Source organism: Gallus gallus, chromosome 5, assembly GCF_016699485.2.
Source record: "Gallus gallus isolate bGalGal1 chromosome 5, bGalGal1.mat.broiler.GRCg7b, whole genome shotgun sequence".
NCBI classification, from domain to species: domain Eukaryota; kingdom Metazoa; phylum Chordata; class Aves; order Galliformes; family Phasianidae; genus Gallus; species Gallus gallus.
This window is the reverse complement of record NC_052536.1, coordinates 57329850-57351237: the sequence shown is the minus strand read 5'-3', so window position 1 is coordinate 57351237 and position 21388 is coordinate 57329850. Positions and strand designations below refer to the sequence as shown.

Sequence of the window (21388 nt, the reverse complement as noted above, 5' to 3'; positions counted from 1 at the left end):
GGAGCGGCACGCTCTGCGCACGCGCTGCCTGCCGTGCTCCCGCGCCTGCGCTCTGTGCCGTGTGAGGGCCGCGCCGCGGTGCAGGGCGGGAGGCCGGGCAGGGTTGATTAGCGCATGCGCGGGCCGCCATCTTCCTCTTACGGCTGGGCACGCAGCAGGCAGCATGGGGCATCAGCAGCTCTACTGGAGCCACCCCAGGAAATTCGGCCAGGGCTCCCGCTCGTGGTCAGTGCCCATCCCGGGGGCGGGCGGGGTTGTTAGGACTGTCGAGTCGCGGTATCTTTTACTCTCTGGGTCTCCCTCTCCGCGCCGCCATTACCCGCCCTGACCCCTCCCTTCTCCCTCCACAGCCGCGTGTGCTCGAACCGCCACGGCCTCATCCGTAAGTACGGCCTGAACATGTGCCGGCAGTGCTTCCGCCAGTACGCCAAGGACATCGGCTTCATCAAGGTGAGCGCCGGGGCTGCGTGGGACCGGGGGGGGCCCTGCTTTTCCCCGCCGATGCCTCACGCTCTTGTCGTTCTTTTGCAGCTGGACTGAGCTGGGAGGATGCAGCTGTCGCCAGCAGATCCTGCGGCTTCTTCGGGCCTCCCCGTCCCACGTGCAGCATCTTGGTGTAGCATCTTGCAATAAATGGTCTCCCTTGCCCCATTTACCGGTGTCTGACTGCTCTCTGTAACGTTTTATGGTTTGTATCCCACTACCATGCCTATTTTAGGAGGGCTGGGTGCTGTAGTGGCCTAAATGGACTTGCCTTGGTCTCTTAGGCTTTAGGCAGACAAAACTAAGTGATGCCTTAGTGGTGCTTTTGAGCCCTGGGCATACAGCCTGCTTGCTTTTAGCTTCTTAGTGACTTGTGTTATCTCACCCTCATAAATCAGGGGCTCCTGGGGGTCTGTTGCTGCCCTGGTCTGGGTTGTTGTGTTTCACAGAACCCATTGAGTTGGGAGGGACTTTTAAAGGCCATCTGGCCCCACTCCATGCAGTGAACAGGAACACCCACAGCTCCATCAAATGCTCAAACCCCGTCCAGCCTGACCTTGGGTGTCTCCAGGTACAGGGTACCACCTCCTCTCTGATCACCTGTGACAGTGCCTCACTGCCCTTACTGTAAAAAAAACAAAACCCTTCATCCTTATATCCAATGTAAATATTCCTCTTAGTTTGAAATCATTTCCCTTTGTCCTGCCAATGTGTCTTGCTGAAGAATGTATCTCCTTTCTTACAAACCCCCTTTAGATATTGAAAACCCACACTAAGGTATCCCTGCAGCTTTCTCTTCAGGCTGAACGGCCCCAGCTCTCAGCCTGCCCTTATAGGGGAGGTGTTCCATCCTTGAGATCGTTTTTATTGCCCTCCTCTGGATGTGCTCCAACAGACGTTTGTCTTTTTGAGTGTGGTGGGAATCCTTGCATTTCCCTCACAGGGAGTTCAAACAGAGGCAGTGTCTTCAATTCATACAGATACCACTGATGTGTCAAGTTCTGTTATTTCTGACTTAGGGATCACTCCCAGTGTTTGGGGAGGATAGGGTGCCCTTCTCTAGGTAGGATTTGCCGCTGTTTGGGGTGGCCTTATAATTAAGGGGATTAAAAGTGTCTGTCAGGAGGCTGTTCTGCTATCCAGGCTGTTTTTTTATCATCTCTGCTGAAGTTATTTTGCTCTCCATGAAATTACTGAGTTGCTGAATGGTGCAGTTATACTTGAATTGGCAAATGGACCAATGCCTTCCAGCCAAGTGCCCTGAATTTAGTTAGGGAATCCTCTTGGTCTTTTTTTTTTTTTTTTCCTTTTCCAGTGACTGTTAAATGAAACTGAACAAACTGGAGTAGTGGTGGGGGAATGGGGACGTATCCCAGTGCTGGTGGCTGCAGTGTTTGTTCCATGTGCTATTAAAGCCTTGCTGTTGAGGTGGAGAAGGGCAGCAGACCCTGATCTTTATACCTCTCTGAACTGAAGAGTGGAGGAATCTTGCTCAGGTTTCTGCGTGGATAGAAGCAGATTGGGATGTGCCAGATCCTGTGGTCACAAGATCATGGAGCTGTCAAGCAGGCAGGCATGCCTAACATCATGGCTCGTGGCCTCTGGTGAGCTTTAGCATCCTGCTAGGAACCTCTGACAGTATGTGGCTGTTGAGCAGGAGATTGAGGCGTGCCTACAGCAAAAGCAGAAAGGCTGTGGGGTAATGTTGCAGGTCGGTAGCAATAGCATGGAACGTTCCAGCCTCTCTCCTAACAGCTGGCTAGATAAACTTCCACTGCAGTGTGCTGTTACTGTCAGTCAGTTGGTAGGGGTGGTTTAGGAATGACCTGAAGCTAGCTTGAATCTTGGTTAAGTACTTGGTAAGTAACACCAAGTGTGCAAAAGTGAGTAAAAGCAACCAGCAGGGTTAGCATATTTCCCCCCCCCCAAGATGTATGGCTATCTGGAGAACTGCTATGCTGCTTTCATTGCAAGGGGACTAAACCTGCTGTGAGCTACAGGGAAGGAGCAGGTAGTTCTGGGGTACTAAACAAGATCAATTAATAGCAAAATCCTGATGCAAACATTGCGAGGTGGCTGTGTGGAGCTGTGTTGCCCAGAAGATTCCCATCTTCCCTTTGCCTCGAGGCAATAACACATCAGACTGAGCACATTCCCACAAGGTTCTGCACGTTATAATAATGCACCAGCACTCCAAATGTCATGCAGACCATCTTGAATGAAAATGTTGGCCAGATGTGTTGAGCCTCCTGCAGCCCAAGATGGTGATGTCTGAGGATCCAAACGAGCTGGGAAGGGCTGGGGGGGCCCTTAACTGGCAACTTCTCAATGTAAAACAACATTCAGATCCATGAGGGGGCTGGTGCAGGGTGCAGGGAATCGTGCAGCTCCAGCACTGCTGGGGCTCTGGGCCTGGGGGCTGAGCATGTGTTAGCTGTGTGATGGAAAATGGTAATAAAAACAGCTCTCTACCAATAGCTGCCCAGTGGGGATGCCAACCGAAAAGCATATTCCTACCTGAAAACAGAACTAAAAGTTGTTTTTGAATTACTTTGTACACATTAGAACAGCTATATTGTCACTTGGTAGTTTGGTAAATGCGAAATGTTCTTGCTTTGTTCCTATTCTGCTGCTCCCATCTTTTAAGCCTACTGGGAAGGTGGTGTAGCACAAACTGTGATGCCTTTATACCTACTGCTGCCTAAACCAGGTATTTATTGCCCAATATATAGAGAATGCTAGGTGCCAAAAGCTGGAGTTTGCTGAGCTCACTGTGAAAATTGCCTTTTTTTTCCCCTTCCTAAAGTTGATGGCTACAGGCTCTGAAGGTGCACAGATGTGAAGCTGAAACTTATTTGGAAGCAAAGTGATTTAAAAAGAGCTGCAGATTCCCCTAAAGAACAGGTAAAATCAAAGCCCTCTTTAAGGACTTTGCATTAATAGCAAACAACTAATACGTGTTTTCCTGTAGGGAAATAACGTTGCCTGTTTGGAGGCTAGTTAAAGCTACTGATAGCTTTGCTTTGCTTTGAAAAAGATGAAGCTCCAATTGCTGAAATAGAGTTTATGTGGGATTTGGAGTATAGGAAAAAACACTAAATTGCATTGGATTATGCGCCAGATAAAATCTGTGATTATCAGAGGCTCTGAGAGGAATTTGCAAAGCTTTAGGTAGAACATTGGCTTTTGAACTCACCCCGAGGCTAGAAAAATGAAGCTGCCTGACATGCTCAGATAGGAAAAGTACAGTTCCTTCAGGTAGGCTGCAGCAGTGCGGGTGCTGTGGGGGTCCTTGCGCCCCAATGGCCTCTTGCACAGCTTCCCTGTCCACACACACAGCTGCAGCCCAACCCATGGTGCTGCAGCACGGCAGCAGGTGGCTGTGGGAGCAGGCTGGGGGTGGCCCTTGGGCTGTTTTCCTGCTTGTAGCATCTCAGGATGTGTGCCAGGGATCTCTGTCACCTTGGCTAGTTCCAGTTCCTTGCCTCAGTGACTGAGGGCTGCTCTGGTGTCAGTGCAGGAGGCTGTCAGAGCTGCAGTGATCCTCAACCTGAATATTCACTGGCATGGCCACTGTTACCTATCTAAGTTATAGCTTTCTTATTAGAAACAGCTGATTGTTCTGCTGCTGCTGCTGCATGAAGATGTCTTTTGAAGATGTTTTTTTTCCCCCAGAGGGTGGTGACACACTGAACAGGTTGCCCAAGGAGGCTGTGGATGCCCCATCCCTGCAGGCATTCAAGGCCAGGCTGGATGTGGCTCTGGGCAGCCTGGGCTGCTGGTTGGTGACCCTGCACATAGCAGGGGGTTGGAACTGGATGAGCATCACGGTCCTTTGCAACCCATTCTAGGCCATTCTAGGATTCTATATCTGCACCTGTGTGGTCCTGTGTGCACTTGTGCTTCTCCAGACGCAGCTTTGAGTATCATGGCAGGGTCCTGTGCCCATGCTGTGTCTATCACCAAACCAAGGTGCAGGGTGCCTGTGTCCCTGTGTGCAGATGTCACCGCAGCCGCCAGGCACACACGGCAGCAGCCTGTGTTAAAGCAGAAGCTAGGTGGCACAGTCTGCCTGCTGGATCTGCAGCTTCCGGGCAGAAGCAGCTCTGCAAAGCCTTCTGCCAAGGCTGGCCAGGAGCTCTGCATTTCTTAGCCTGAGATGAGAACCAAATTTTCAGTTCTTGCCTTGAGGCTGAGCAGAGGGGCCTCATCTGAGCTGGCACCACAAATACTCGTAAACCTGGGGGCATTTATTTATGAATAAATTTTGGAAAAGTCCCAACCCCCAACCTGTGTGTCACTTAATGTGCTTCAGTGCTCGGACGTTGCTCTTCTACACGCTCTGTGCTTGGGGGCCAGCATCGCTCCCACCGCAGCACCCAGCCCAGCCCAACAGCAGGTTTGGGTGAAACACACTTCTCACCATGCAGGCTGACCCTGCAGTGCTGCTCACCTATTGCAGGCTCTTGGTTGGTCACCCTGTTGGCCCCTGCTCCATCCCAGCACCCAGAGGAGCTCTTGGCTGTGGGTCCATCACCCTTCCTCACCCCCGCTCCCCTTCACGGTACAGTGAGATGAATGTCTGGAAAAGCCCAGGCAGATGGGATCTGGCTTGCAGCGTGGTGAGCAGAAGTGCTGCTAAATAAAACATTTTCAAAGCCTGGCATTAGGCATCAGTGGCTCTCTAATTCGCGATGCTTGTTGGGAGTGTGTGTTTGTTGCAGACAATGTTTATTTATGGCATGTAAAATCTATTTCAATCAAATAATTTCCATAACTGAATATTTATGCCAACACCCACTGAATGCTCCTTGACTAAACTGAAAACTATTTATTCAGTTATAAATGTTTACTTGTTTAGTGTTAAAACTGCTTTAAACAAACTTAAAAATCAAATCGACATCTTCCCTGCTAGCAGGAATTTCACTTTATTCCAGGCACTGCCTTGCTGAGCAATGGATGATGTTTGATTACAGTTTCAGTTCAAGGAGCCTCTGTGTATCTGTGTCCTCTAATGGCACCGATGCTTGGACTCTGAGTGCAATAAATCTGCTGCTGTTCCCAAATATGCTGGTCGTTTTGAGGCCAGATCAGCTAAAATAGCACTTTGTTGCTCAAGGTTGTCTTTTAAAATGGGCATCGCGATATAAGGACATAAAGATATTAAGGAGCATCCAAAGGAGGGCTGAAAGGGTGGGGAAGGGTCTGGAGGGCAAGGGGTGTGAGGGGCTGCTGTGGGCCCTGGGTTTGTTGGGCCCACAGTAGGGGAGGCTGAGGGGAGGCATCATGGCGGCTGCAGCTCCTCACAGGGAGTGGAGGGGCTCTGCTCTCTGTGACAGCAACAGAGCCTGAGGGAATGGCATGGAGCTGTGCCAGGGGAGGCCTGCAGGGGTGAGGGAAAGGCTCTGCCCAGTGGACTGTGGCTGTGGACTGGGCACCCCAGAGCGGTAGGCACAGCCTGGAGCTGCGTGGGCTTGGAAGGCACTGGGACACTGCTCTCAGACATAGGGTGTGGGTTTGGGTGGTACTATGTGGGGCTGGGATGGACTTGGTGATCCCTATGGGTTCCTTTGGCTTGGATTTTAAAGGGAAGCCTGCCTGCATGGCTGGTGGTGCTGGGGTGGGCTTATAGCTTCACAGAATCATTAAGGTAAATTCACCCAGTAATAAGGCTGAAGGAATGCAAACAAGTTCAGCCCATCTGGGGCTTTGAGTTAATACAGATGTCAAATACTTTATTCAATATCTCTAAATTTCCCAAGCCAGCAGACATTTTCCTCCTTTACAAACACATTTATAATAGATCTTATAGAATCATAGAATCATTAAGGCTGGAAAAGACCTCTAAGATCACCCCTCTTTCCCTTCCTCTTTAGTCACAAGTCAGGCAAAACTCCATAGGATTAATAGTTATGGTTGTGAAAACAAGAAAAGAATGGATCATCATGGGCAAGGGGGAACGGTTTGAAACTGAGACAGGGGAGGTTTAGGTTGGAGATGAGGAGGAAGTTTTCCCCCAGAGGGTGGTGACGCACTGAACAGGTTGCCCAAGGAGGCTGTGGATGCCCCATCCCTGCAGGCATTCAAGGCCAGGCTGGATGTGGCTCTGGGCAGCCTGGGCTGCTGGTTGGCGACCCTGCACATAGCAGGGGGTTGGAACTGGATGAGCACTGTGCTTCTTTTCAACCCAGGCCATTCCATTCTATGATCTTTATGCCTTGTATGGAGAAGTGCTGCCTTTGCTCTATTCCTGCAGCTTTACTTCCCCTCTGGGTGTCCATCATCCCCAGGACAGTGCTGCCTGCTTCAGCGCTTCAGTGTGACAAAGCTGCTCCAACTCCACCCGAGCTCGTGGCAATCCCATCTAATGAATTTATCACTGCTCTGCCCTATGTCATGCTCCTTTCGCCTCGTGCTCTTCCTCCCTGCAGAGAATGAACTTAACTGTGGAGCCACCTAGCACAGCAGGCGGTGGTTTGCTGCCATCAAAACTTTGCGCACAACTTGCTCGGGGATGAGTTCTTGCCATGAGAAATACAGCTTTAGAGCATGCATAAAACATACCCAGTTTTTCTGTGTAAAGGCACAGGAACACCACAGTGATGGGAATTGGTCCAGAGCTGAGAGCAGGGTGGGTGAACCCCCTTGGGATCCGTCCCAGAGCAGTGGAGCCAGGACAAGCCACGCTCAGCCATGGCTTGGTGCAGTCCTGTTCATCCTGCGGGTGTAAGGGACCTCAGTGCTGATGAGCAACCACATGCTGGGGTGTGGGAGCTGCTGCTGTGCCTGCAGCCCCTCATTTCGTGCTCTCTTTGCTCCCTAAGGAGTTACCCACCTGCCAATGGTGGTCTGTAACAAATTACACGCTGTTAGGGTTTTTTCCTCTTTCTGAGCAAGCAGTATCTTCAGTTCTCTTTACTGTGTGATACATAACTCTTGTAGCTGAAGGATTTGTGCTAGTTTGGGAGTCTCTGTCGCTTGGGGTGTTGGGAGACCACCTCACACCCTGTGGGTGCACAGCCTGGTGTGGCAGAGTGCCATGGAGAAAGGGCAAGTGCTCAGATGCTGAATCTCATTAGTTTTAATTTTCACGTGTCTAGAGGGAGGGAGAACAAGTGATGGGAAAGAGGGGAGCTTCTGGGCTTGGCCTGGCTGGAAGGAATGAGCTGCCTTAATGAAGGTGAAAAGCCAATTGGTTTTAAGTCACTGCAGCATGAAAGATTGAAGGGCTGAAATGAAAACCGATGTATTTCCAGGAGATGGAGTGTAGTGTCTGTGGGCAGCGGCAGTGGGGATGGTGCTAAGGAGTAGGGGCTACTGGTCAAAGAAATCCTCATTGGTCTTAGTCAAAAAAGAGGCTGAAGTGTGATAGGCACTAAGTTGGGTTGCTATAAATCCAGCTGAAAGAATGGTGCAAACAAAATGTGAAAGGCTGAAATGGAGAATGAGGCCCACCAGGGCAGCTGTCACCAGGTGTGCTGGGGAGGGTGGCTGTGCTCAGCTGCCTCAAACTGGAAGCTGATAGGAACAGGATGGAAAACCGATCTGGAAATAAACTACCTTAAAAAAAGTGTTTTGAGATAACTTGAATGGATATATGGGTATCAATGGGGCTGTGGTGGCAGGTTGGTTCCTGGGAAGAACACAGCCCTACTCCGGTGCAGACGCAGGGATCAAGGTTTGAAGTTGGTTCAGCACTGCGGATTTTATTTAGGTGTTTGTACTAATGAAGGAAGGAAACACCTGGAAGGTGTTAACACAGATCAGACATTGCAGCAATCACAGAATCATACTGAATCCAAACTTGGAAAGGACCAATAAGTGTCATCGAGTCCAGCTCCTGGGAGTGACGTGATGAAGTAGGTTGTGGCCAGGGCTGTGGATGAGCTCTTTTTGATCTTCAGCCCTATGGATCTGTCCATTCCTTCCCAACACCCACAGCATAATACTATTTACACTGTGGACATCCCCTACAACCATACACTCAATTCATTTCCCAACAAAGACCAAGTGCTTTAGAAGAAGGATTGTTTGATAGCTCTGAGGGCACCTCGTTGCAGCCGTTCTGATGAGCAATGAAACGTTACTGTGCTTAGAGGTGCAGCACGCAGTGCCATGACTGCCATTGCTGGGATGTGCAGTGTGATGCTTCCATGTCCCAGCACCAGGTTCCTCCTTGCCACAAAGCCTGTCCTCTGATCAGAGGAGTGCAAATTACATTTTAACAGCTATACCATATGGAAAAAATTATTATCAGCGTAGGAAAAGAAGATTAGCATCTTGCCTGGAGGCAACGTATGAAGATTTTGCAGATACAGTTGTACCTGCTAAAGCCAGCTCTCTGGGAACAGTGGGGAGATACTGCTCCTCATATACCAAATGAAACAGTGCCATTTTTCATCGTACCTCGCTGGTAACACTCTTTTTTTGAGGTGGTCCATCTGTGAGGTGGATATTTCTGGAGCCAAACTTGCTTTCAGTGCTCACTGAGGAGCTATTTGCCTCTATTTTTGCTCAAAGTTTTTTGGCAGAGGGAAAATCCCACCTTTCTCGCACAGCTGATGTATCGGGGCCGCTTCCAAGCATGGTTGTAAACTCACCTTGATTTGGGGTTGGCTTTGGACCTGAACCCTCAGAAGCGGGGGGGAGGGTGATGCAAATCATGGGGATATGCTTTTGGCTGCTTTAGTGCTCGTGATACAGACCATCTGAGACCAGCAGTCGTACCTCTCTTCTCAGCTGAAACATCTGGTTTAGGATAGGAATGCTTTTATTTTCTGCTGCAAATGGTGTAAACGCATGAATACCAAAGCAGAGCTTTGCCAGCAGGTTAAAGCCACCCGGGGTCTACCCTGATTCTGCGGGATCAGCGATTTCCGTGCAAAAGCAAAGAGGGCTGTTTGCATGAAAGCTCATGGAACAGGCTGCCCAGGGCAGTGGTGGATGCCCCATCCCTGCAGGCATTCAAGGCCAGGCTGGATGTGGCTCTGGGCAGCCTGGGCTGCTGGTTGGTGACCCTGCACATAGCAGGGGGTTGGAACTGGATGAGCACCGTGGTCCTGTGTGTGGAATCAACTCAGCCAACACTGAAAAGAAATGGCAGTGACCAAAGGGAGAAAGTGCTCCTTCTTGAGCGCTGGTGTTAGAAAGCAGCTCACTCATTCATGCACGCCTCAGCCACGCAGCAGAATTAACAGCTTAGCCCCAGGCGATGGCTGGATTGACAAACTGGCCTCTTATGTCCACAGCCTGTTGTGAAAGGAATATTAAAGCTGCGACATCCATAAAACACTGCGTCTGCAGCTGCGATTTGGCTTTATTTCTTTTCAAGAGACACTGACAGAATGAGACTAAAAAAAGGGGATACTGCATCAAATCCATCTCCCGAAGGATGGGCTGAAAACCACCAAATCTGCACCGGTAAAGGATGTTTCTGAGGAGTGTTGGTGGGGGCTAAAGGAAGAGCATCCCATGTCCCAGGATGATAAGGTGAGTGTGGTGGAAAGCAAATGGGTGCCCATGAGGATGAAGAATTGCCATTGCCTGCCCAGGTGATGGCAGTGGGGACCTGTAGGACCATGGAGGTGTGGCACTGAGGGATGTGGTCAGTAGGGATGGGTTGGGTTTGGGCTTGGGGATCTGGGAGGTCTTTTCCAGCCTTAATGATTCTGTGATTCTATACGTGATCCAGAAAGCAGTGACTCTTGATGTTGCCTCTTGTTAAACTTATTCATTGCGTCAGTGAGGGGATGGAGGATGAGGAGGCAGTGCTCATTTGTGGGGTGGTTGAGGGGGAAACAAGGGCACACAGCACACAGAGGAGCAGAAGTTGGACCACGCAGCCTCGGGAGCCCCAGCAGAGGAAGTGACTATTTATACATCCAAACAAACAACCCTTAACTGCAGAGCATCTGCCTGAGGATGACATTTATGGAGAGAAACAGCAAAGGGGATTTCAGGTGGTCTATGACAGCGTGTGCTGAAAAGCTCTGTTATTGTTTGGCTTCACATCTTTTCCCTGGTTTTCTGCATTTTAGCCCAAGGGCTGTGCTGCTGGAGCCCAGCTCTTCTGCAGTGACCTCAGCACCTGCATCCCTGGGGACCACTGGGAAGCCCCATTTGGCTCCTGCTGGATGGGGGCTCAAACTCTTCCTCATGTGGTATCAGGGCTGCACCCCACAATCCATCATGGTTAGAGACCCCCCCCCATCCCCGATTCTTCTACAGTCTTCTGCCTCTGCTTTTTTGGAAGGCAACCAGGGAGCCGTTAAAAGCAGATGGATCTGTTGTGAGTGGAAACACAAATAAAAAACACCAGCAGTGCTGATGGTTCCCCCCCACCTCCCAGGAACACATCAAACTTTAACAAGTGAATGGAGCTAAGTTTGTGCACCAGAGTTAAAATTGCATGAGGAACATTTCCATGCTCTGCTCTGGTTGTGATCTCTGCTGGGCTGACACCCGGCCCTGTGCCACCGCATGGCCCCCAGCTCCAGGGGCTGCATTTCCAGCTCTGGTACAGCCCCAAAGCCCCACTTTCATGGGTAGAGCAGGGATTTGGGGTCAGAGAAAGGGCATCTGTTGATGGGGTCCTGGCCCTGCAGGGAGTGGTGCTGGCTGGGGGCACTGGGCAGGTCACCCTGCTGGTAACATCCCAGCCATGTGGATGCAGTCTCATCCCTGCAGGACTTTTGTCAGGGATTATTAAGGTGGTCATGAGCTCAGAATGCTTCTGCCAGGGTCTTCATACCATCCTCACACGTCTCTGTCCTGCCATATGTGGGAAGTGGGTGCAGGCTGGTGGAATTGGTGATGTTCACGGCAAGGAGTGACGAGCCCACTTTCATAGAATCAGAGTGGGTTGGGAGGATGGATGCTCAGACACTTGTATTCCCATCAGTTTGCTATTTACCCTTCAAGGCACGAGGAAAGTGGAGCTGAGGGTCCAGCAGCTTTGGGGACGCTGGAGAGCTACCCCTGCACCCTGCTGCTGCTGGAGCCATTTAGGGGAGCAGTGGCACCTCCATGTGCCTCTGGTGGCACTTTGGGGAGTTTGGCCTTATGTCTCAGAGGGGAAGGAAGATGTGACATCCGTGGTTGGTGGAGCCATTTCTGGGCAATTTGCAAAACTTCTGTTGTTTTGGATTGGCTTCATTGCCTTTATATTTCATGGGTGACCTCAGATGCCCTGGGAGTGGCGACTGGTAGGTGTATTTTGGGGCCTCTGGGGAGAACCCCAAAGTGCTGCCCTTCACCTGGGGTTGTGCTGGGGCTGTAGCTGGGATGGCAGCTGGTGCGGGTTGGCCCGGGCCAGGACATGGTCAGTGGCACAGGACACTCATGCAGGATCTGGATTTTGGAGGTGAGGTTGTCAGTAGATGGAGCTGTTTATTAATGTTTCCTGGTAATTTATGGAGCAGAAGGAGGCCTTGGTGCTGCACGGAGCCTGCGGTGTTCCTGGCCTTTTGGGAAGGGTCCCAGTCCCAGTTCTGTCCCTGTCCCCATCCTGTCCTCATGTCACCTAGGGCTCAGAGCTGGGGCTGTGCCTCCCTGCCCAGCTGTCCAGGGAAGAAGAGACAGAGCTGGGGCTACGTCCATGGACAGGAGGGGATGGGGACGCTGTGGAAAACGTTATTTTGTGGCTCTTGTATGGAGAAAGTATAAGAGCAACCACATCTCTAAAAACACAGAATTTGCTCACCCAGAGGGTGGTGACGCACTGAACAGGTTGCCCAAGGAGGCTGTGGATGCCCCATCCCTGCAGGCATTCAAGGCCAGGCTGGATGTGGCTCTGGGCAGCCTGGGCTGCTGGTTGGCGACCCTGCACATAGCAGGGGGTTGGAACTGGATGAGCGTTGTGGTCCTTTGCAACCCAGGCCATTCCAGGATTCTATGATCCTATGATTCTATGCTCACTTTTGGTCGTTTTCACCTGAAATTTTCTCAAATTCTTCTTCAAGTGAATGACAACCACTCAGCTTCCTTTCCCCCACTTTGTTTAGGACCCACACCTTGCCCAGCACCAAGGAAGCACCCACTGGGGTCCCTCCGCCCCCAGCCCATCCTGTAGCCCAGCTGCCTCCGCTTCCCCTGAGGTGGGTGGCCAAGAGCAGGAGGAGGGCAGCCATTGGGGTCGGCAGGGCCTTAAGTGCCCCTGGGACCACACTGCAACAGAGCAGCGTTGTGTGGTATGGGGTCTTGCTTGGTGTGGGGTGGCAGGAGGCAGCAGGATGCTGTGGCCACGCAACATGGTGGGATGGCGATGGGACAACTGCTCTTGCACACGTTCTGTCCTTTGCAACATTTTCTTCCAGATTACACTTTAAGTAGGAACTGCATCATTACAGTGCGACTCTTAGGGCAAATCCTTACCAGGGTCACCCTTGGACAACCCAAGGCCAGGCACGTCCAGCAGCAGCAGAGCCCCGTTCCTCATATCAGCCAGCTCTGTGCTCTCTGCTATGCTGGCATCTGGGAAATTATCCCCAGCTGCCACAACACTAATTTTAATTTTAAAGAAATGAGCCATGAACTGTTGAAAATAATAATTTTCAATATGAACACCTGAGAGGCTGTTGTGGATATCTGCCAATATATTAATTTTATTTTAAACTCTGTCAGGCTGAAAATCTGCTTCTTAGCGAGATGGAGAAGAACTGAGTTGAGGTGTGGGGGAGGCAGCTGTGGGTGAAAGGAGAGCCCTGCCCTCCTGCCTGCACTGAGACCTCCCATAGGAGCACCTCCTGGCAAAGAGCAGAAAGCTGGGAAACTGAGAGGGAACCGGAGATGGGGGAATAAAGAAAATTGTGCAAAATAAAAGGAAGAGCTCTACTGTTATTTGTAGAGTGGTCAAATACTCGTATGTTATTTTCTTATCCTCAGCACTGAACTTTGGTTCTGCTTATTTTTTAAGTACTTGCATATTTTGCTGGGAGGTTTCACAGTGTTTGGTCATGGCCAAGGAAACAGTAGTGGATATTGAATTTAAATACATCAAAGATGACACAGAGGAACCTGAGAATCACCCCATGACCATGATAATGCAAGGAGTACTATTGCCATGGGAGAGACCTTCATGAGAAGCTATCAAGTCACCTTTGGAATCTGTAGAAGTGTAACACGGGATGATAATTTAAGTAATTACTTACATATTTACTTGATGTTGAAATACTAGAATGGTTTGAGTTGGAAGGGACCCTTAAAGGCCGTCTGGTCCTACTCCTCCACAGTGAACAGGGACACCCACAGCTCCATCAGGTGCTCAGAGCTTGTCCAGCCTGATCCTGGGGGTCCCATCCAGAGATGGGACACCACCACCTCTCTGGGCAGCCTGTGCCAGAGCCTCACCACCCTTAGTGTAAAAAAACTTCTTCTTTATAAATAGTCTAAATCCCCTCTCTTTCAGTTTGAAACCACTTCCCCTTGTCCTATCACAGCACCCCGTCTTGTCCCCAGTGGTGTGGAGCCCAACGTGGTGTCAGAAGATGCTGAGATGTGTTTCCATGGAGCGGCCAAATCAGAGCTGGATTTTCCTGAGTGCTGATAAAGTGCTGGGGTTGCTGTGGCAACATGTTTGGAGGCAAAACAACAACAGAAGGGAATCCAAAACCAAAAAGCAAGATGGGGAGGAAGTTTTAGGAGGGGAGAGCTTAGTGGCAAGCCCAAGGTGCTGAGCCTGGGGGTGGCAGTGCACTGCTTGGGACACTGAAGGGGTATAGGGCTTTGGAGAAGCTGCCTTCATTACTCCCCATGTCCATCAAAGGAAACTGCTTTTCCCCCCTTTGTTTCCTAGAAGCTGAACTACGAGGTCTTGACCTGCATGTTGCGAGATCGTGGCTGCCCCACGCGGCCGATTGCTGATGTTTTTCATGCAGGTTAATCCTCGCAGGGCTTTTGTCAACACTGTACTGCTGAAATGCTTTGCTTTCTTCTTTTTTTTTATGAATAAAAACCATACAGGTATGGTTTGTGCCTGGTGATGTTCATGAGAGCCTCACCCAGTGATGCTCCGTACAGCTTTGGCACTGCCGAACTGTTCCCAAACAGAGCAACCACGAACAGCCCCAGAAATGCCCTCCCAGGGCTGGAGCAGCAAAGCAGATTGCTGCCATCCTCAGCAGGTTTCACAGCGAGCGCTGCGGGCTTTTCCCACTTCCATTCCCAGGAGTCCAGTCCCGAATTCCCTGCTCATTTATCTGCTCTTTTCCTAATTCCTCCTGAACGTTTCCCTCTTAGAGTATATAACAGCACTTAGGAAGTAATGCATGCTGGAGGCTTTTTGCTCCCAGCTGAGTACTGTTGTATAACTAATGGGATCCTGAGCACTGCTGGTGCCTTTTTGCAGGGTCTGCGGAGGAGCTGAGGCCTCCGGTGCTCAATAGGGGCCCTGGATGCACAGCTGGCCTGCATGGGGACAACATGGTCCCATGCTGAGGTAGTCTGGGTCATGCTCCTCTCTGTGCATGTGATGTAGAAAGCACATAAAATGCAACTTCCATCTCTGCTCAACGAGCTTTTCTTCCTTAACACCTCAGCATCTACTGATAACGCTCTGCCAAAGTTGTTTTGCCTTTGTATTTTCATTTTGCATAATAGCCTCACATTCCTCATGATATATATCTTAATAGCACCTTAGATAAAGCAGAATACTGTTAATTCCATATTATGGGATTATTATGAACTCATATGAATTAATGATGCTTATAAATATAGTCCCATTGAAATCCTTGACACTGCATATTAACCTGGTAGCTGAGCCATAAAATGCAATGCATATTAAAAATCAGCAGCCTGCACTTCCAGTGCTTTCAAAATAGCCAGTCTTTTTTGTGATATATATACACGACGTGAAAGAGTTCTGGAAATCCTAGAAGTATGAGCATTTTTATGGTGAGGGCAATGTGTTTGCACAGGAGAGCTGTCACTTGGCTCAGCGGGTTGGATAGATATTAAAGTATTTAGTGCTTTTCTTAGTGGGATCGTGCTCCCAGTTGTGTTCAGCCCATGTGGAAAGTCCCATTGACTTGGGGACAGCAGTGCTGGAGGACCAGGGCTGCAGAATGTTGGGATGGGTGGGGGGTCACTGGCATCCTCCTGCCCTCGTTATGGAATTATGGAATGGTGGCACTGTTTGCATCCTTCATCGCTATCCTTTGTGCTAATTAGGTTACTTCCTGCTGCCGCTGTTTAGAGCTCCAGCCTTGGTGTGCCGGAGTGCTATGAAAGTCCACAGCACACATAGTCTAGATCCAAACGAAACATTGCAATGGATATCCATCTCTACTCATTTTAGAACAATTTCCATTTGCAGGCCTCGTGTGTTTTGCTTTCCACTGAACCACTGAGGCACTGAGGTTGGGAAAGCCCTCCAAGACCCCCAAACCCAACCCCAGCCTCTGACTGTCCCTGGCTGCTCTTTTGGAGAGGAATTCCCACCCACTCTGCCCCAAGCCTGTAGCGTTGCCTGGGGTTGTTGTGGCCAAAGTGCAGGACCTGGCACTTGGTCCTGTTGAACCTCATCCCATTGGCCTCAGCCCATTGATCGGCCTGTCCTGGTCCCTCTGCAGGGCCTTCCTACCCACATGCAGATCAACACAACCTAACAGCTTGCTGTCATCTGCAAACATACTGAGGGTGCGCTCAATCCCCTCATCCAGGTCACCACTAAAGATATTAAATAGGGCTGGGCACAGTATCGACCCCTGGGGAGCGCCACTCTCTGTGCTTGGCCATACAGACATTTTTTTAACCAAGAGCACACCTTGTCCAAGCCACAGGATGCCAGTTTCTCCAGGAGAAGCTTTCTGCCTGAGAAAGATGCAGTCGGGAGTCCTTGGACAGAATTAGCAGGCAAAACAGAGCCCTTTGCAGAATCCTTGCAAAAAAATGGGTGGGTTTTACGTCTGCAGCCTGGAGATCTGCACTGAGAGCTGCATATGGGCTTTGTCCCCTTTCTTCCATCAACACGTCACTTCTTTTACGCAGAGGAGTCTGATTTGTGCTTACAGTTCAGGCTGAGGTACATTGAAACAGACTGGATGTCTCCTTCTGAGTTATTTTATTTAAAAATAACCCCAAAGGGGATGAAGTCAGGTTCCTTGTGCCTCATGTGCTTTGGTCAATGCGCTGGCAATCGGCACTTGTCCTCTTTCTCTCCGTTTCCCTCATCCCCGTAACCCCATAGCAGAAAGAAAGGTGGAGCAAAGCTCAGCATTGGTCCTCCTGTGGCCTCACAGACAAAGCATAATGGTTTTTAACTAAAATAGGACCCGCATGTGCAGCCCACAGTGATGCTTTTCTGTGTTTCATGAAAGCCAGACCTTGCTCGCTTTTCCTCTGTCGAGCCAGCAGCTGGCTCCTGTCACCTCTGTGCTCTGTAACCTGTGCAGGAAAGCAGCAGTGAAGGGTTGAAGGCCTTGCTGTTGTTCAAAAGAAAGCGTTGAGGCCAGATTTGCCCATCTGGCCAGTGAATCTGTATTCTCATCTTCCCTGCAGCTTGCAGCAGGGCAGGACCCACCTGCCTCAGCTTGAGCACTGTGTGTGGGTTTGGGCACCATGCAGAAATGCTCAGCCAGAGTCCAGGAATGAGCCAGGCTGGGACAACCTCTGCATACCCCAGTATATGCAGCTTAGGCCATGAGGTCACAGTCCATCACCTGGTGACATCACATGCCATCACTTGGTGACATCACAGCTCAGTGCTGTCAGCACTGATGCAGCCTATCTCTCTGTAGGGCCTTCCTACTTCCCAGCAGATCAGCACTCCCTCCCAGCATGGTGTCATCTGCAAACTTACTGAGGGTGCACTCAATGCCCTTATCCAGGTCATCAGTAAAGATACTGAGCAGGACAGGCCCCAGTACTGACCCCTGGGGAACACCACTCGTCACCTGTTGTCAGCTGGATGTAACTCCATTCCCCACCATTCTGTCTGGCCCTACAGCCAGTTCCTTACCCCGCAGAGTGCCCTTGTCCCAGCCCAGCCAGTTAACTCTTCTTCTAATGAGCATTAAGTCCAAGAACTCCTCTTGCAGCCTTATCATCTCACGTGAGGGAAGGCACATCCTTGTCCTGGAGAACCTTTTAAGTGTGCAGGCAACACTGCCAAGAGATCTTGCACTACCTGCAAACACACAGCTCCTGTGTCCATGAGGGCTTCTGGTCCTAACTATGACAGTAGGGGCCACAGAGCAGGGAGAGAAGAGCATCCCCCAAAGTAGGACAGATTCAGCGAGTCCCAGTTTGGAGATGCGGCTGGTGGAGGACCTAGGGAAGGGCTCAGCTTCTGCGACACAGATGGAGCTCAGATGGGTGATGCTGGAGCTCATTCAGGAGGCACCACGCTCCTGGCAGCCAGCTCTGCACCAGTTTCAGGGGGCTGGTGGAGATGGGGCTGTCCCAGTGGGCTCCCATCATGTGGGGGCACGCAATTGCTTCACTCATGCTGGGTCTCTCATTTTCCTTCTTTCCTCACTGCATCCCCATCTTGCTTTCAAAGTTGGTGTTTATTTTAAATCAAGTGAGCTTCTCTTCAAACAAATCCAAGCCATGGATGCTATAATTAGCAGGATATAGTAATTTTTCTTCAAGCATAATTGGAAGGTTTGCTATTTAGGGATAATACTTAAACAATCCTATTTTATGGCTCATTTGCTAGAAAATGCCTGTGAAGCTAACAGCTTTATCAAACCTTATCAATGAGTAAAGGATGTCAAAGGAGGGTGTTTCTGCTATCTGGTGTTAAACGTGGCTGCTGCTAAGTCTTCTAATTTTTACTAACTTCTGCTAATTAAACAATCCTCCATGAGTGTTTGGTGATAACAAGCTGCTAAAGCACTCCTGAAAACCAGCGCAGAGACCCACCGCAGGGCCAAAGGATTTCCATCTCTTCCTGCTAGGGCTGATTATGGGGATGGGGGGATGGGGGGATGGCCTCTCCTTGTGCCACCCTGGGGAGCTCTGATCAGCTCCAGGTGACTTAGTCCTAACCACAGCTGAAACAAGCCCATTAAGAAAGCTCAGGTGTGGTAACCTATTTAACACTTAATCTAATTATCAGGATTTGTGTTCCCTTTCTAAAGATCCCAGGTTATGCATTCTTTCTGGTCTCTCATGGTGAAGCTCTTCTTTCTGCTGAAGGTATAAAGGCTCCTTCATCTTTCCTCTTTCTCCTTGCTGAGCCTCAGGGCAGGAGAGCTGGGGTCTTTGGGACCAGCCTGAAATCCAGCTCTGGTGTTGCAATGGATGCACCTGTGCTCTGAGAGCTGCTCCTGGATCTCCTCAAGCCTCGTGGCCCTGGTGAGTGCTGAGCAGGCAGGTTTCCCCAGGGTCTGTTTATTGGAAATACACTCCTGTGTTTGGAAGCTTTTCTCAGAAAGTGATTGGAATTGTATTAACTTTTAATCCTTTTTCTTTTCTGTTGTGGGTTTTTTTTTAATGCTGTTCTGGCTTCTGTGGAGATTTATGAAGTGCTGTGGCTTTGGCAAAGATCAATAGATAGCCTGTTAAACAAAGACTCAAAATTTACTGTTTGGATGATTTTAAGGGGGAAAAAAGCAATTTGGAATGTTTGATATAATATTGAGCTAAGTTTCATAATGAGGAGGGAAAGAACCCCTATCCCAAATGAAATGAGGAACTTTCTTTTTCTAGGCTGCCAGAAGGATTTAATTAAACCCCTGGAGAATTCCGTTTGTGCTGCTTAGGGAAAAAGCTGAGATGCTGGAGCAGGGGGTGGGAGGCTCCCTGGGCAGCCTGCTCTATTGGTGGTGGGACTGGATGATCCTTGAGGTCCCTTCCAACACAAGTCATTCTATGATTCTGTTCCCTTACTCATTTGCACTGGGTTTAGAAATAGGCTACCGGTGCTGATAGCAAAGCTGGAGCATAGCCTTGCTGGGAGGCTTAGAAAATGGAGTTCATGGATTGGATGGTTTGGGTGATCCTCCAATACTGAAAATCCACCTCTGATACCAGGAATCCATCTCTGCACAGGGGCTAAGGGATGCTCCAGAACTTGCTTTGACCCTCCCTGTGGGCAATGGCTTGGAATGAGCCTGTTCATCAGCTCAGTGGGAGTAAAATCCTGCTGAGGTCGTAGAGAGGAAGCAGGGGAGCAATCTTCTTTTATCTCCTGAAAAATATGGCCAGGAACGTTTGCTCCTTCTCAATGGTTTAAATTTACAAAAGTGAACAACAATTTTACAGCTTCCTTGAGTGAAATGTGGGGGAAACAAATGCACCTTATTGACTTTTTTTAGCTGGAGCGGTGAGGGAACATTACTTAGAGCTGCGTTGCGTTAAACTTGAATCCCCAGAGATGCCTTTGCTGATGCATAAGCTGTGACCTAAAATATTGACTTTATAAAGTAATTGAATCCCAGAATCATGTTTCAGATGAAAAGCACTTGATAAATGACTGCAGGAAAGAGCTGAGCCCAAAGGCTTGGGATGTGTCGGGATTTATTCTTTTGGAGAGGCAGGGAGGAGCTGGGCAGGAAGCCCCCACCAGGCTGAGCAGACCCAGGCTGTGGGTGAACTATGGGGCCAAGGGAGGTACGTCTCAGTAATCTTTTTTTCTTTCATCATCAGAAGAAAGGAAATGTATTCTTCTGGTGCTGTAAGAGAGGTGGAGGCAGAGCCCATGGAGCTCGTGCAGGCAGTGTGTGAGCATTTTGGGACAGGGAAACAGGCGGGCACAGTACATCTCTGTGGATGCTGAGCTTGCTCTCAGACATGCCTTGATTTGCCTTTGTCTGTGTGTGATCATGTCTTGGCTCTGCACAAAGTCCTGGTCCTGCATCTCTGATTTTTCCATTATGTGACTTCTGCTCGTATCACATCACTTGACTGCTCAGAGCAGAGCATCTCCTGGGAGGAAAAATGGGGATCCACATGGAGCTAACCCAAAGCCAAGTGATCGTGGAGAGGCTGACATAGAATCATCATAGAGAACGGTCTGGGTTGCAAAGGAGCACAATGCTCATCCAGTTCCAACCCCCTGCTATGTGCAGGGTCGCCAACCAGCAGCCCAGGCTGCCCAGAGCCACATCCAGCCTGGCCTTGAATGCCTGCAGGGATGGGGCATCCACAGCCTCCTTGGGCAACCTGTTCAGTGCGTCACCACCCTCTGGGGGAAAACATGGGGCAGGCAGGCTGCAGGGGCTCTGCTGGGTGGGTGCAGAAGGAGAAGGGTGCTGCTCCATGGTGTGATGGCTCTGCCTTGCCCCAGCCCACCCCCTGGAGCCCAGGGGCATGCAGTGAGGAGCTGAATGCACTGTTGGTGAGAGGTGAGCTGGCACCCAGCGCTGTGGCACAACAAGAACCCTTGCCTTCCTCCACTTGTCCAAACAAATTTCCCTTGTTAATTTAAGAGGGTATAATTGTATCATTATTTCTAATGGCTCAATTTAAACAGGCCTTATTTTTGACTTAAATCATTGCCTTGCTCATCCAACAATGACTGTTTTTCTTATAAGTGTGTTAACCTCTCAGTTTTCTTTACTCGGGTGTTTTGCATAATGTTATAATAAGCATTTAAATAACTGTAAAGGTTCCATCAGCTCTTGCTTTCATATCTCCCTGTTGCCATGGAAACTGGCTGTCCTTCTTGGTCTCTTTTACTTTTTTTTTAAAGCTTGGAGTTTCTCAGTCCGGTTGTGTTAAAATTGAGTTAGCTCTGTTACTGGGTTGTACTCAACGCTGCAGTGCTGTGCGTTGGCAGTTGGAGCCAATGCAGAGCCACTGCTGGCTGCTAGCGAGGTGCCTCTGGGCCGGGAGAGGGAATTTTGCTCTTCTATTTGCACAGGGGGGAACCTGCAGCAGTAATGACTGGGATTTGGGGCATGGGGCTGAAATGGCAATGTCTTAAACTTGGGTATGCCTTCTCCCAGGTGCTCTCCTTCCA

At 49.9% G+C, this 21388-nt stretch overlaps 1 protein-coding gene across 1 annotated transcript; it reads left to right on the top strand.

Moving 5' to 3' along the window:
- The first annotated feature begins 134 nt into the window (after positions 1–134).
- On the top strand, positions 135–651 carry RPS29 (ribosomal protein S29). Its single transcript, NM_001277880.2, has 3 exons — positions 135–225; positions 351–450; positions 532–651. The coding sequence occupies exons 1-3, from the start codon at positions 164–166 to the stop codon at positions 538–540; spliced, it is 171 nt and encodes a 56-aa protein (NP_001264809.1). The 5' UTR covers positions 135–163; the 3' UTR covers positions 541–651.
- The last annotated feature ends 20737 nt before the right edge of the window (positions 652–21388 follow it).

Bases quoted from the DNA above. Each gene is read 5' to 3' on its own strand.
- RPS29 (NM_001277880.2), top strand. From the start codon at position 164: ATGGGGCATCAGCAGCTCTACTGGAGCCACCCCAGGAAATTCGGCCAG. The intron at 226-350 runs GTCAGTGCCCAT...CTCCCTCCACAG, and splicing joins GGCCAGGGCTCCCGCTCGTG to CCGCGTGTGCTCGAACCGCC.